This window comes from Oncorhynchus keta, unplaced genomic scaffold (assembly GCF_023373465.1).
Source record: "Oncorhynchus keta strain PuntledgeMale-10-30-2019 unplaced genomic scaffold, Oket_V2 Un_scaffold_29659_pilon_pilon, whole genome shotgun sequence".
Classification (NCBI taxonomy): Eukaryota; Metazoa; Chordata; class Actinopteri; order Salmoniformes; family Salmonidae; genus Oncorhynchus; species Oncorhynchus keta.
In genome coordinates this window covers 123,333-140,274 of record NW_026290907.1, presented here as the reverse complement: position 1 = coordinate 140,274, position 16,942 = coordinate 123,333, and the positions used below count along the sequence as shown (strand labels likewise).

At 45.0% G+C, this 16,942-nt stretch overlaps 1 protein-coding gene across 1 annotated transcript in view; it reads right to left on the bottom strand.

Moving 5' to 3' along the window:
- Positions 1 to 320: 320 nt before the first annotated feature.
- The window catches only part of LOC127928541 (alpha-ketoglutarate-dependent dioxygenase FTO-like), a 124,613-nt gene continuing 107,991 nt past the window's right edge, over positions 321 to 16,942 (bottom strand). The window contains exon 9 of the mRNA XM_052515581.1: positions 321 to 821. Within this exon, the coding sequence (XP_052371541.1) occupies positions 785 to 821 (37 nt within the window). The 3' untranslated portion in view covers positions 321 to 784. The remainder of the gene's footprint in view (positions 822 to 16,942) is intronic.

Below are 16,942 nucleotides of genomic sequence, written 5' to 3'. Positions count from 1 at the left end.
CTGCCCTCTCCTCTGCCTTCCGGGGGAGTACCACTCCAGTACCACGTGCACCCACAGCCATGACTCACGACTCACACAATCAGCCAGAGGAAAGGAGGCCACGCTGACCCCAAACAGGAACAATATCAGGGGAAGAGAGGGAGGGAGAGAGGGGGGAAGAGAGGGAGGGAGAGAGGGGGAAAGAGAGGGAGGGAGAGAGGGGGGAAGAGAGGGAGGGAGAGAGAGAGGGGGAAGAGAGGGAGGGAGAGAGGCAGCAAGAGAGGGAGGGAAAGAGGGAGGGGGAGGGCAAGCGTGGGGGAGTTTATTATTTGCCAGAACTTTTTTCAACAAAACAACAAAGGAACAGCATCTGAGAGGAGTTTGGATTAACTAAGGGGGCTGAGTGAGGCTTTACCTACTGAGAGTTGAAGCAAGTGGTGTGCTTCAGAAGCCTACAGATGAGAAGGGGGGAATTAGGAGGTAGGGCCGGGTCTATTGAGTGTGGAGATATTTGGCGCTGGCACTTAATCAAAGTGATTAGGTCTTGGGAAGCCAAGCCCACAGGTTATCCTTCAGGAAGCATACCAAGTAGTTATCAAAACCCCCCAAGTTCAAAGCAGCTCAATTTTCCTATATTAGAAAGAAGAAGTGTTTTGGACAGCCGCCTCCAGACTTCTTTCTAGGTAAAGAACTGTGTCAGAGATGTTTGTACTTGCATGCTCTTCAGGAGACAAGAGGAGGAGGAGGAGGAGAAAAGCTGTGTGCTTAAGTGGAGTCCAGGTCCGTCAGAGTCTGCACAGTGTGATCAATCACCCAAAGCCCAAGTCCCGGAGAAACCCGATCTGCAAGAGAGTCTGATTTTCACACATCTCTCTCTCTCTGACAGCTTAAGGCTGAACGGCAAAGTACATTTGACATGTTTTCATTTTTGTCATTTAGCAGACACTCTTATCCAGAGCATACATACTGGTCCCCCGTGGGAATCAGACCCACAACCCTGGCATTGCAAGCACCATGCTCTACCAACTGAGCCACACGTGACCAGTTACTTAAATCCACTTAAATTCCAGCACCATGGCTGTCAGAGGGGATATTTTGATACGTTAGATCAACCTGTTTACTATTGTGAGGATTTAAGAGCATCTGTATCTGGGGCAGGAGAGATTGTCACTTTAAAACCCTCTCTGTGTAGTCTGTAACACTCCAGGCCTGCTACTGTTGGTTCAACCTGGACAGAGAGGGATACCTAAACAATCCCATCAGGGTAGTGGTGGACGGTGAGAGGACATGGTGTCAGGGGTCCATGGTGGAGATGCACTCAGAGATGGTGGGAAAGCCATTTACACACGGAGGAAGGATCAGTGTGACGTGTTGTGGGAGATTTTCCTTGAAGTTTCTAATGCGGAAGACTGTATGTGAAGGGACCTGTGAGATGTTGGGAATAATCTGATCCTGTAAGGAATGACTTAACTCAGGTGCAGGGGCCTCCTGAAACTAGGCTGTAAACACTGAGGACGTTACATAGACACATACTTCTTGGTAGCCTAGAGGTTAAAAGCATTGGGCAAGTAACCGAAAGGCTGCTGCTTCAAAATCCCCGAGCCGACTAGGTGAAAACTCTGTCAATGTGCCCTTGAGCAAGGCACTCAACCCTAATTGCTCCTTTAAGTGACTCTGGATAAGAGCATCTGCTAAATGACTAAAATCTCAATTTACTTCTGAAGAGTTACCATGAACAGGTGTGACAAGGTTAGTGAGGCTAATGCCTGGGCCCATACCTGGAATAGAGCACTGGATAACCTAACTGGGCTTTCTATCAAATCCAACCCTTGAAGGCCAAGATAAAGGATCTGTGCAAACAGAGATGAGTCACGTACACATGGGTAAATACGTGGCTGGGTAGCGTTCTCTCAGATCTCAGTCAAGGCCAAAGTGTGACAACATGCTTTACAACATGAAAGAGTGGCTTTAGCTCTGTCAGAGGTTTACACATCCATGGCCACAGTACAGTATATATCAGCCTGGCTCCATATTGAACACCATGTACATTACTGAAAGGATTTCATAACAGACCTGCCAGAGCTCAGGACTAGAAGTATGGCTTCAATAGACTCACGCATCTGTCTAACGTTAGGACCAGTGGAAACACATGTCACTCTAATTGTATTTTCGTCCAAATTGCAAAATAGCTACTTAGGAAAGAAGCTAAAATAACATACAAACAACAGCAACTATGATAACAAGTGAGGTTGGAATGAAAAAGAGATGAAAAACACGGGTTTTTACAAATTCAACGTAGCCCTTTGAAAGAGGATCCCCTAACATTACTGGGTCAGTATTGATTTACTCTGCAATTTCGTGTCTCTCCCCATGCCAGCTCCCCAATCTTGGTCGGTCGAGCAGGAGGTCCCTGCAAATAACATGATTTTTCCAAAACATAAAAGATTAATACCTTGATTCTTTACAGACACAAGATAATAGACGGTTGGAGAGCTCAAATTGGTATTTGGAGAAAGGAGTCTTGAAAGCAAAATGAGATATCTACAGACCAAGGGGTTACTTTAATTAACCATAATGTTGTAGGGGGTTATTTTGTCTATGTGATGGAAAATGTGTAGGCCCATCTTAAAACAAGACAATCTATTAACCTTTATTTGTGTATATAACACATCAGAATGGTAGTAAATACATACCATTTTTAAATAGAAAAATATACATTATCTATCTAACCTACAGATGCCAGTAAAGGGATGACATATTGGACATGCAATAGCCTAGAAAAACCATGAACTCTTCCTTTGCTATATGGCTGTGAACATATTTCCAAAGAAAAAGGGCAGACGGTACTTTGAGTTACAGAAAGGTGGAAATGACTTCAAAGTTTCAGAAAACAGTTTCCCTTCTGGCTGCAGTGCAACAGAAGCCCAAACATTGGCTTTGCACTTTTTATCCAAAGATGAAAATAAAAAGATTGTTTTTTGCATTTCAGTCCAAATCACATAAAGTAAACAGTGAGCTCTCGGAACACATCAACTATTCTTTTTCAAAGAAAGCCCTGCTGTTCCATTTCAAATACCTCCGGGATATGAGACATTATGCTGCCTTCTAGCTTCTAAATGTACTCAGGCAGCCTACAGGAAATATAGGAGACACATCTTCATGATTATATTCCCCATATACTGCCCGTTTGTCTGTTCTCTGTGTGGGGGTGCTTTGGGATAACAAAGTAACTGGCTTCCATATCCCCACACACCACACGCACACTTATATTTCAATGCCAAGCATAGAAACAGCCTAATTGAGGCAAAGGAATAATGTCAGGCTCTTCAAATCCTTACACCAAGGTGTGCACATAATGATGACTTACAGCTACTGTAATGCAAACGCTTGTCAGAATAAAATCAGATTACAGTAAGTTTATGTTATGACTCAACTCAGCTCACACTCCATTAAACAGGTAATAAATGTGTTATAAAGCAGTTACAAGGCCCTGAGGCCAATGGGGGCCGAGAAGCAGTGTGTTTACGACTCAGAGTTTATTACAGGCTGGGCCTTATCATTATGGACCAAGGAGCCTCACAGTACAGGGCCTCTTGGTGCTAACAGTAGCACAGGTCCTGTAAACATTAGCCTGAGCAGCGCTAAGATAATGCTGGAGCCTCCTGGTGCTAACAGTAGTACAGGTCCTGTAAACATTAGCCTGAGCAGCGCTAGGATAATGCTGGAGCCTCCTGGTGCTAACAGTAGCACAGGTCCTGTAAACATTAGCCTGATCAGCGCTAGGATAATGCTGGAGCCTCCTGGTGCTAACAGGAGCACAGATCCTGTAAACATTAGCCTGAGCAGCGCTAGGATAATGCTGGAGCCTCCTGGTGCTAACAGGAGCACAGATCCTGTAAACATTAGCCTGAGCAGCGCTAGGATAATGCTGGAGCCTCCTGGTGCTAACAGGAGCACAGGTCCTGTAAACATTAGCCTGAGCAGCGCTAGGATAATGCTGGAGCCTCCTTGTGCTAACAGTAGCACAGGTCCTGTAAACATTAGCCTGAGCAGCGCTAGGATAATGCTGGAGCCTCCTGGTGCTAACAGTAGCACAGGTCCTGTAAACATTAGCCTGAGCAGCGCTAGGATAATGCTGGAGCCTCCTGGTGCTAACAGTAGCACAGGTCCTGTAAACATTAGCCTGATCAGCGCTAGGATAATGCTGGAGCCTCCTGGTGCTAACAGGAGCACAGATCCTGTAAACATTAGCCTGAGCAGCGCTAGGATAATGCTGGAGCCTCCTGGTGCTAACAGGAGCACAGATCCTGTAAACATTAGCCTGAGCAGCGCTAGGATAATGCTGGAGCCTCCTTGTGCTAACAGTAGCACAGGTCCTGTAAACATTAGCCTGAGCAGCGCTAGGATAATGCTGGAGCCTCCTTGTGCTAACAGTAGCACAGGTCCTGTAAACATTAGCCTGAGCAGCGCTAGGATAATGCTGGAGCCTCCTGCTTTTTATTTTATTTTAATTTGATTTACTTTTCTGCTCTTTTGCCCACCAGTATCTCTACCTGCACATGTTCATCTGATCATTTATCACTCCAGTGTTAATCTGATCAATTGTAATTATTCACTCCTATGGTCTATTTATTGCCTACCTCCTCATGCCTTTTGCATACAATGTATATAGATTTTTTTTTTCTACTGTATTATTGACTTGTTTATTGTTTCCTCCATGTGTAACTCTGTGTTGTTGTCTGTTCACACTGCTGTGCTTTATCTTGGCCACGTTGCAGTTGCAAATGAGAACTTACATTTACATTTAAGTCATTTAGCAGACGCTCTTATCCAGAGCGACTTACAAATTGGTGCATTCACCTTATGACATCCAGTGGAACAGTCACTTTACAATAGTGCATCTAAATCTTAAAAGGGGGGTGAGAAGGAATACTTATCCTATCCTAGGTATTCCTTAAAGAGGTGGGGTTTCAGGTGTCTCCAGAAGGTGGTGATTGACTCCGCTGTCCTGGCGTCGTGAGGGAGTTTGTTCCACCATTGGGGGGCCAGAGCAGCGAACAGTTTTGACTGGGCTGAGCGGGACTTGTTCTCAACTAGCCTACCTGGTTAAATAAAATGTACATTCTTTTTTTTTTTTAATAACGCAGGTCATATAAACTCCAGGCTGACCAGTGCTATGCTAATAGCCTCTTGGTGCTAACAGTAACACAGGCACTTTAAACAGCAGCGCTACGCTCCAGGCTAACACAGGTCCTTTAAACAGAAGGCTGACCAGCGCTAGGCTAGGATAATGGAGGTGAATAGGTGGCATTAAAAGTGTCAGGTGCTACCTACATCCCATTACAAAGGTCAGAGTGGTAATGAGAAAGGCGAGTGACAGGACGAGAGATGTGAGGGCTACTAGCGGCTAACATGTGGGTAAATAATACAAATATTTAATCTATCCACCCACACATATGTCCTGTCTACTGTCCAGAGCCCTGTTGGCAGGTAGAGAGAGGAGAGCTTTGACCATGAAGACCTGCAGTCACCCACAGCAGGATAAATATAGGAGCTGAAAGAGTGTCAGAGTCGTCACTGACAGATCTAATCACACACATCCTTTATTAAAGCCATTTTCCAGAGATGGGCCTAGGAAGGCATACCTGTTTTGTTGTAGCAGTGCTATAGTCTTCAGTTCTCATTCCCTCAAAGTAAACATCGACAGAAGCACAATTGTAAGCTTTATCCCCTCAGACCAACATCCCTCCATTTCATTCCACCAGGGACAGACAATATCAGCATTAACAGTCTTGACTCATTCATCATTCTGGATTTGAGGTAGATGAATGGATGGGTAGATTCACATTAAGTCCTTGCTGTAGTCAGTGTAATCAAAAGCCATTTGCATATGAGAACCGTTTTCAAAAGGCTTGTCTATAATGCAGAAGAGCCTTTTACACTGTTTACAGTTGCCACCCACACTGACAATCCCAGCATGGTTTTGCATCATTTTGTGAGACATGCAGCATTGAATAATTCAGTCACTCATCTCTGGCAGAGCAGCTCATTTGAAAACACACACACAGTGTACAGAATATATACGGTGTACAAAACATTAGGAACACCTGCTTTCTCCATGAAATAGACTGACCAGGTGAAAGCTACAATACGATCCCACATTGATGTCACTTGTTAAATCCACGTCAGTCAGTGTAGATTAAGGGGAGGAGACAAGATAAATAAGGATTTTTAAGCCTTGAGACAATTGAGACATTGATTGTGTATGTGTGCCATTGACAGGTTGAATGGGCAAGACAAACGATTTAAGTGCCTTTGAAAGAGGTATAGTAGTTGGTGCCAGGCACACAAGTTTGTGTCAAGAACTGCAACGCTGTTGTGTTTTTCATGCTTCCCGTGTGTATCAAGAATGGTCCACCACCCAAAGGACATCTAGCCACCTTGACACAACTGTGGGAAGCATTGGAGTCAACATGGGCAGCATCTCTATGGAACGCTTTAAACACCTTGTAGAGTCCATGCTCCGATGAATTGAGGCTGTTCTGAAGGCAAAAGGGTGCACCTTAATATCAGAAAGGTGTTCTTAATGTTTTGTGCTCTCAGTGTAGATGCTGCAACAGTACCAAAACAGTCCCTTCAGAATAGATCCTATTATCAAACTGTCAGAACCTGTCTAGCTCTGTTTCTCGCTCTCTGTGTGTGTGTGTGTGTGTGTGTGTGTGTGTGTCTGTATTGTGTGTGTGTGTGTGTGTGTGTCTGTATTGTGTGTGTGTGTGTGTGTGTGTGTGTGTGTGTGTCTGTATTGTGTGTGTGTGTGTGTGTGTGTGTGTCTGTATTGTGTGTGTGTGTGTGTGTATGTGTCTGTCTGTCTGTCTGTCTGTCTGTCTGTCTGTCTGTCTGTCTGTCTGTCTGTCTGTCTGTCTGTCTGTCTGTCTGTCTGTCTGTCTGTCTGTCTGTCTGTCTGTCTGTCTGTCTGTCTGTCTGTCTGTCTGTCTGTCTGTCTGTCTGTCTGTCTGTCTGTCTGTCTGTGTCTGTCTGTCTGTCTGTCTGTCTGTCTGTCTTGTCTGTCTGTCTGTGTGTCTGTCTGTCTGTCTGTCTGTCTGTCTGTCTGTCTGTCTGTCTGTCTGTCTGTCTGTCTGTCTGTCTGTCTGTCTGTCTGTCTGTCTGTCTGTCTGTCTGTCTGTCTGTCTGTCTGTCTGTCTGTCTGTCTGTCTGTCTGTCTGTCTGTCTGTCTGTCTGTCTGTCTGTCTGTCTGTCTGTCTGTGTGTGTGTGTGTGTGTGTGTGTGTGTGTGTGTGTGTGTGTGTGTGTGTGTGTGTGTGTGTGTGTGTGTGTGTGTGTGTGTGTGTGTGTGTGTGTGTGTGTGTGTGTGTGTGTGTGTGTGTGTGTGTGTGAGTGTGTGAGTGTGAGGGGAATCAGAGGTACCCTGGTCCATTTAGAGGTTATATGCTGTATGTACTGTAACTCTAAAATCTTCATCATCAGTTGAAGAGGAACATCTAGATTATTGCATTATTTACACACAGAGATGCGTGCTTTAAACTGCGCTGAAATATACATGCAGCATATGTTAATTTGGCAGAGTGCTCTAACACACTGTAGTTGCAGAAAGAACAGAAATGACATGCAATGCAGAGAGGTACTCAAACATAGGGCGGGGATTGGTGGGTGGTGGACTGGGTACAAGGCAGAGAGATACTCAAACATAGGGCAGGGATTGGTGGGTGGTGGACTGGGTACAAGGCAGAGAGGTACTCAAACATAGGGCGGGGATTGGTGGGTGGTGGACTGGGTACAAGGCAGAGAGATACTCAAACATAGGGCAGGGATTGGTGGGTGGTGGACTGGGTACAAGGCAGAGAGGTACTCAAACATAGGGTGGGGTATGGTGGGTGGTGGTGGACTGGGTACAATGCAGAGAGGTACTCAAACATAGGGCAGGGTATGGTGGGTGGTGGTGGTGGACTGGGTACAAGGCAGAAGGGGTAGGAGGTGGCAGGGGTGGGAGACAACAGACGTGAGGGTGTCAGACTTTATAAATGGGTGAGGAAATGTCTTTATCCCAAGTTTGGAAGTCCCCCCTGTTTTGGCCGGCAACTGGCTCCACCAAATTCCCAGCAGTGGATCTTAACAGGGCCTTCCTGCCGTGCTGCCAGCCTGTTCCCCCTGCCTTAACAACATCCCTCCCAGCTGACACACACACACACACACAGCCAGCCTGTTCCCCCCGCCTTAACAACATCCCAGCTGACACCCTCATCGCCCTGCCAACAGACACCACACACACACTTTAAACCCACAATCTGCTCCCCCTCCATGCAAGCACACATACACACTATTACAGACAGAGAGAGGGAGAGATTGAGGAAAAGAAAAGAGGGATGGAGACAGAGAGAGAGAGAGAGGGATGGCGAGAGAGAGATGGAGAGAGAGAGGGATAGTAAGAGAGAGAGAGAGAGAGAGAGAGAGGGATGCGAGAGAGAGGGATGGTGAAAGAGGGATGGCGAGAGAGAGATGGAGAGAGAGGGATAGCGAAAGAGAGATGGAGAGAGAAAGGGATGGAGAGAGAGAGGGATAGCGAGAGAGAGAGAGTGATGGCAAGAGAGAGAGAGTGATGGCAAGAGAGAGAGAGGGATGGCAAGAGAGAGGGATGGCAAGAGAGAGAGATGGCAAGAGAGAGAGATGGCAAGAGAGAGAGAGGGATGGCAAGAGAGAGGGATGGCAAGAGAGAGAGATGGCAAGAGAGAGAGATGGCAAGAGAGAGGGATGGCGAGAGAGAGGGATGGCGAGAGAGAGAGAGAGAGGGATGGCAAGAGAGAGGGAGAGAGAGGGATGGATGGAGAGAGAGACGGCGAGAGAGGGTGGGAGAAAGGGATAAGAGAGACGGGGTGAAGAGAGAAAGGGGGGTGGAGAGAGAGAGATGGAGAGAGAGAGGGATGGCGAGAGAGAGGGAGGGATGGCGAGAGAGGGATGGCAAGAGAGGGATGGAGAGAGAGTGATGGCGAGAGAGAGAGTGATGGCAAGAGAGAGAGAGGGATGGCAAGAGAGAGGGATGGCAAGAGAGAGAGAGAAGAGAGAGATGGCGAGAGGGATGGCGAGAGAGAGAGAGAGAGAGAGAGGGATGGCAAGAGAGAGGGAGAGAGAGGGATGGATGGATGGAGAGAGAGATGGCGAGAGAGGGTGGGAGAAAGGGATAAGAGAGGAGAGAGAGAGGGAAGTAGAGAGAAAGGGATGGAGAGAGAGAGACGGAAGAGAAGGAAAGCACCTTCTAAGCCTTCCTAAGATTCTTGGACCAGGAGAGAGAAAAAGATAGACAGAGAATGCTGGACATGACTGGACTACTTTGCACACATTCAGAACACATCCTGCCAGAGCTGGCACCTGTACAGTAGCTGTGAATGTAGGTGTGTGTGAAGGCCAAACACAACTGCTCCTGCAGGAGGCCTGGCTGTGTTCTTCCTGAGCTGGCTGAGGACATAGAGCAGGAGAGACAGAGAGCACCCACTACCCACGCTGCCTTGCTGCTGCCACACTGCCGGGTGAGGCCATAGTAATTACAGTAGAACAGCATGCTCCAGCCTGGGCCTTCAAATGGCACCATATGTTTTCCCAGACTAGCTGGCTGAATACATGGCATTTACCCATTAAGGATGCACTGTGCTGTGTCTGGGAATCCCTCACTAACAGACTAACAGTCACTAATGCTTCTAAAAGAGACAGACACAGAGACCCCCACTCCTCTCCTATGAACATTAAACCATCAGCTGTGGGTCATTTACTAACCACGACCCAGCATGCATCCTCACACGTCCTTCCTGTTCCCTTTAACCATTTACAAGGCCTTTTGGGTTTTACGTCAAACACACAGACACACAAGTGTGTGTGTGTGTGTGTGTGTGTGTGTGTGTGTGTGTGTGTGTGTGTGTGTGTGTGCGTGCGTGCGTGCGTGCGTGTGTGTGTGTGTGTGTGTGCGTGCGTGTGCGTGCGCGTGTGTGTGCGTGTGTAGATGTTCTTTCTTTTGTCAGCGGTTTAGCCGAGTGTAAGAAGTTTGGTTAATCAGAAACTGGGGCTGACTAAACGTGAAGTCACAGTGTCAGGATATCCATCCATCTCTTCCGAGGTGACAGGTGTTGACTGTTGTCTAAAGGTGAACTATAGTACTGGGGTCAGCAGTGACAGTATGGTCGCATAGCCAATGACCCAGTAAAACAATACTCCTAACAAATGCTATGGCTTTAACTTACTTGTATCCCTGCATGATGTTTCTACCTAAGAGATAGAGTGATAGTTGTATCACTAATACAAACATAGGCCAGTTTTCACTTCTAAAATACTAAGTCTCTGATGTACACTCATCCCCTCATGTGTTTTCACTGATATCTGCATCACCAGTAATAAAACACAGCACTAGGCCCAGCAGTACAATCACTTCTAATGACATATTCATAGAAATTATTGTTACGGTGACCTCTTTTAAGGAATGATGTCTCCCCCTCTGTGTGTTATTGCTAGATGTTCTGCTATCACAGTAAATCACTTTGTTATTGAGAACACTCTTCACAGCAGCAGTCACAGATTACTATCGAGAGGAGGAAACAAAAACATTATGTAAGTAAAAATGGCCCCTAATTAACGTGACAGGGTTGAACACAGAGATAAGACACCCAAACAGCCGTGAGGACTAGCAGAGACTCTGACACACACACACACACAGTATAAATGGATGTTTTAATCAGGTTTCTTCAGCACTTGAGGTAGCACTAAGCCTCAGACACAGTATCTGATGGAACTGATGCCACCAGCTCCTTATTAAAACCATCAAAAGACCGGCTTCATCCTGAACCATCTGAACACAAAGTACAGAACAGAAAGGACACAAGGACAGGATCTAGAGATGTGTGAGAGGCAAAGTATGCACAATGTTGACAACATTGAGCATAATATAGTGAAACAGAGACAAGTTAGATATGTGTCTAGGTCTGGCTTGAAAGGACAAAACAATACTCAGAATGTAGTATTCTGACATGTGAGTATGGAGTCATGTTTTTGTCATAACAAGATAGGCCTAGTGATAATCCAGAAATCCGGCATTACAGACAAACCAGCTCACATACCTCATTTAACCCACTCCACCCCAGGCATACAAGCACACAAACCTGTCACTGATCAGATCTGATATGGCAATGCGATGCAATGTGCACCTGGCTCAGCCACACCTGCATGCTCTTTAGCATCACATGAATCAGATCAGCTTGACTAGTTCTCACAGAAAGAGCTCTGTCTGTCTGTCTGTCTGTCTGTCTGTCTGTCTGTCTGTCTGTCTGTCTGTCTGTGTCCGTCTGTCTGTGTCCGTCTGTCTGTGTCTGTCTTTCTGTCTAGTTGTATGGGACTTCAGATGTCTGTGTCTGTCTGTCCATCCTCTCTGCCAGATGTGTGCCTCAGTGTGTACGTGTGAGGCTACATAGAGAGTACTGTGTACAGGTGGGCCTCCTAGTGGAGGAAGGCCTCCTTGTGCAGCTCTGACCAGTACAGCTGTGACCAGCTTCGAATCACTCACCAGCTGGAGGGGCTGTGACCTCACTCCTTGGCTATGAAGGCCTGTCCTTGTCCCTTTCTGCAGTGTCCTGACAGTGTGGTGGTTACAGTATGTGGCAGTACGGTATTTTTATTTTACCTTAATTTAACTAGGCAAGTCAGTTAAGAACAAATTCCTATTTTCAATGACAGCCTAGGAACGGTGGGTTAACAGCCTTGTTCAGGGGCAGAATGACAGATTTTTACCTTGTCAGCTCAGGGATTCTATCTTGTAACCTTTCGGTTACTAGTTCAACGCTCTAACCACTAGGCTACCTGCCACCCCGGCCGGTATAGGGAGGGAAGAGCACTGCAGAATGATACAGTTTCTACTTGTTACTGTAGAAAACATATCAATCTGAATGTATTATATTTTCCTAATTGTCTAAACAGCTACTCTTAAACAGGTAATGATGAGCACATACATTATTCTCCACTCCTCCACACAGAAATACACTCACCTCACATACCTGCATGGTAGTGTAGAGCTGGCGACTGTTATCCATATACTGGGCCAGAGACCTGAGTGCATTTAAGGAGGTCAAAACTAACTGGAAAGAGCCTGGGCTCTGTAGTGCCTGGCCGGCCGGCCTACTGTAAAATACATGACGCAGTTAGCTGTAGTCTCTCTCCCAGGCAGGTGAGATACAATTATTGTGCAGCCAGGCTGCTCCCTCCCCTCCCCTCCCCCCACACACCAAATACTGCTGTCTGTCAGCCCAGGGGTTTAATTAGCTTGGCATGCGTGACACTTATAATCACCTGCCATTACTGCCCCGGCCCGCATCTGCTTACAGCGTCTGTCAGTGGAGGGTAGGACGCAGAGTGTGTGTACGTGTGTGTGTCACCCAGCTCGGCATCCACACACAAAGGGACAAACTCTCAACACACACAGAAATAAAATTTCACACAACGCAATCAACATTAGTGTTACGGAGAGAGTCAAGACTGATTCCAAGAGATGATGACACTATCTATCTAGAGCTATCCACACTATCTTCTCAGTTTGTTTGTTTACTTTTTAAATCAGGTCACCTTATCAATACAATCACAAAAGCACTGTTGGCTAAATTGAATTGAAATTGAAATTAGGAGTCAGTTGATATATTACAGGTACTTCGCTAGGCCTATCCAGTATTCGCTAGGCCTATCCAGTATTCGCTAGGCCTATCCAGTATTCGCTAGGCCTATCCAGTATTCGCTAGGCCTATCTGAAGTCCCAGTACTAGCTAGGTCTATCTGAAGTCCCAGTACTAGCTAGGTCTATCTGAAGTCCCAGTACTAGCTAGGTCTATCTGAAGTCCCAGTACTAGCTAGGTCTATCTGAAGTCCCAGTATTGGCTAGGCCTATCCAGTATTGGCTAGGTCTATCTGAAGTCCCAGTATTGGCTAGGCCTATCTGAAGTCCCAGCATTAGCTAGGCCTATCTGAAGTCCCAGCATTAGCTAGGCCTATCTGAAGTCCCAGTATTAGCTAGGCCTATCTGAAGTCCCAGTATTAGCTAGGTCTATCTGAAGTCCCAGTATTGGTTAGGCCTATCTGAAGTCCCAGCATTAGCTAGGTCTATCTGAAGTCCCAGTATTGGCTAGGCCTATCTGAAGTCCCAGCATTAGCTAGGCCTATCTGAAGTCCCAGTATTAGGTAGGTCTATCTGAAGTCCCAGTACTGGGTAGGTCTATCTGAAGTCCCAGTACTGACTAGGTCTATCTGAAGTCCCAGTACTGGCTAGGTCTATCTGATGTCACAGTATTAGGTAGGTCTATCTGAAGTCCCAGTATTAGCTAGGTCTATCTGAAGTCCCAGTACTGAGTAGGTTTATCTGAAGTCCCAGTACTGGCTAGGTCTATCTGATGTCACCGTATTAGGTAGGTCAATCTGAAGTCCCAGTATTAGCTAGGTCTATCTGAAGTCCCAGTACTGGGTCGGTCTATCTGAAGTCCCAGTACTGGCAGAATGCAGGGGGAACAGGCCTGTGCTGTGTCAAACTGCTTTGTGAATAGGGACTACACCTGAAGCAGAATACATCACAATGTGATTTCATGTCATCAGGAGGAGAAAGTCCTTCCAGCCAGCAGCAGACAAGGAGGAGATGAAGACAAGCACATCTCAGCCCCAGAAACTGCTGGGGCTGAATTCACCTCATCCCCCTGGCATATCTGTGGCTACCTACAGTGGAAGTCAGACGTTTATATACACCTTAGCCAAATACATTTAAACTCAGTTTTTCACAATTCCTGACATTAAATCTGAGTAAAAATGCCCTGTCTTAGGTCAGTTAGGATCACCATTTCATTTTAAGAATGTGAAATGTCAGAATAATAGGAGAGAGAATGATTTATTTAATCTTCTATGTCTTTCATCACATTCTCAGTGGGTCAGAAGTTTACATACACTGAATTAGTATTTGGTAGAATTCCCTTTACATTGTTTAACTTAGATCCAACGTTTTGGGTAGCCTTCCACAAGCTTCCCACAATAAGTTGGGTGAATTTTGGCCCATTCATCCTGACAGAGCTGGTGTAACTGAGTCAGGTTTGTAAGCCTCCTTGCTTGCACACACTTTTTCAGTTCTGCCCACAAATTCTCTATAGGATTGAGGTCAGGGCTTGTGATGGCCTCTCCAATACCTTGACTTTGTTGCCATTTTGCCACAACTTTGTAAGTATGCTTGGTGTCATTGTTCATTTGGAAGACCCATTTGCGACCAAGCTTTAACTTCCTGACTGATGTCTTGAGATGTTGCTCCAATATATCCGCAATTTTCCTGCCTCATGATGCCATCTACTTTGTGAAGTGCACCCCTACAACATGATGCTGCCACCCCCGTGCTTCACGGTTGGGATGGTGTTCTTTGGCTTGAAGCCTCCCCCTTTTTCCTCCAAACATAACGATGGTCATTATGGCCAAACAGTTCTATTTTTGTTACATCAGACCAGAGGACATTTCTCCAAAAAGTACAATCTTAGTCCCCATGTGCAGTTGCAAACCGTATTCTGGCTTTTTTATGGCAGTTTTGGAGCAGTGGCTTCTTTCTTGCTGAGCGGCCTTTCGGGTTACGCCGATACAGTACTCGTTTTACTGTGGATATAAATACTTTTGTACCCATTTCCTCCAGCATCTTCACAAGGTCCTTTGCTGTTGTTCTGGGATTCATTTGCACTTTTTGGACCAAAGTACGTTCATCTCTAGGAGACAGAACGCGTCTCCTTCCTGAACAGTATGACGGCTGCGTGGTCTCATGTTGTTTATACTTGCGTAATATTGTTTGTACAGATGAAGATGGTACCTTCAGGCATTTGGAAATTGCACCAAAGGATGAACCAGGCTTGTGGAGGTCTACAATTTTTTTCTGAGGTCTTGGCTGATTTCTTTTGATTTTCCCATGATGTCAAGCAAAGAGGCACTGAATTTAAAGGTAGGCCTTGAAATACATCCACATGTACACCTCCAATTGACTAAAATTATGTCAATTAGCAGAAGCTTCAGAAGCTTCTAAAGCCATGACATCATTTTTGGGAATTTTCCAAGCTGTTTAAAGGCACAGTCAACTTAGTGTATGTAAACGTCTGACCCACTGAAATTGTGATACAGTGAATTATAAGTGAAATAATCTGTCTGTAAACAATTGTTGGAAAAATTACATGAGTCATGCACAAAGTAGATGTCCTAACCAACTTGCCAAAACTATAGTTTGTTGACAATAAATTTGTGGTGTGGTTGCAAATTTAGTTTTAGTGACTCCAACCTAAGTGTACATAAACGTTTGAGACCTGAACTTTTGGCACAAGGAGAGGATTGGATGGGAGGAGAGACCCTATAGTTTACTAACTGGAGGATGGACCTCAATAAATAGGGCTATAGAGGCCTCGGCCTCCCTGTTGTGTGTGTGTTTATCATATAATAGGAGTGCTTACTAGAGGTCGACCGATTATGATTTTTCAACGCGATACTGATACCGATTATTGGAAGACCAAAAAGGCCGATACGATTAATCAGACAATTATTATTTTTATTTTTTGTAATAATGACAATTACAACAATACTGAATGAACACTTATTTTAACTCAATATAATACATCAATAAAATCAATTTAGCCTCAATTAAATAATGAAAGATGTTCAATTTGGTTTAAATAATGCAAAAACAAAGTGTTGGAGAAGAAAGTAATATGTGCCATGTAAAATATGTGCCATGTAAAAATGTGTGCCATGTAAAATATGTGCCATGTAAAAAAGCTAACATTTAAGTTCCTTGCTCAGAACATGAGAACATATGAGAGTTGGTGGTTCCTTTTAACATGAGACTTCAATATTCCAAGGTAAGAGGTTTTAGGTTGTAGTTAATATGGTACTTATAGGACTATTTCTCTCTATACCATTTGTATTTCATACACCTTTGACTATTGGATGTTCTTATAGGCACTATAGTATTGCCAGTGTAACAGTATAGCTTCCATCATCCTCCTCGCCCCTACCTCGGCTTGAACCAGAAACACATCGACAACAGCCACACTCGAAGCATCGTTACCCATCGCTCCACAAAAGCTGCGGCCCTTGCAGCGCAAGGGGAATAACTACTCCAAATCTAAAAGCGAGTGACGTTTGAAACAGTATTAGCGCACACCCAGCTAACTAGCTAGCCATTTCACATCGGTTACAGGCTGATATGCTTGAAGTCATAAACAGCGCTGTGCTTGCGAAGAGCCGCTAGAAAAATGCACAAACGTGCTGTTTGAATGAATGATTATATAAAATCAGACTTAATTATAACATAATAACACACAGAAATGCGAGCCGTTGGTCATTAATATGGTCGAATCCAGAAACTATAATTTCAAAAACGAAACGTTTATTATTTCAGAGAAATACGGAACCGTTCGGTATTTTATCTAACGGGTGGCATCCTTAAATCTAAATATTCTTGTTACATTGCACAACCTTCAATGTTATGTCATAATTACGTAAAATTCTGGCAAATTAGTTCGCAATGAGCCAGGCAGCCCAAACTGTTGCATATACCCTGACTCTGCGTGCAATGAATGCAAGAGAAATGACACAATTTCACCTGGTTAATATTGCCTGCTAAACTGGATTAATAGTTATTGATTGATTGTTTTTTATAAGATAAGTTGAATGCTAGCTAGCAATTTACCTTGGTTTCTACTGCATTCGCATAACAGGCAGTCTCCTCGTGGAGTCAATGTAATCAGATGGTTAGAGCGTTGGACTAGTTAACTGTAAGGTTACAAGATTGGATCCCCTGAGCTGACAATGTGAAAATCTGTCGATCTGCCCCTGAACAAGGCAGTTAACCCACAGTTCCTAGACAGTCATTGAAAATAAGAAGGTGTTCTTAACTGACTTGCCTAGTTAAATAAAGGTATAAAAAA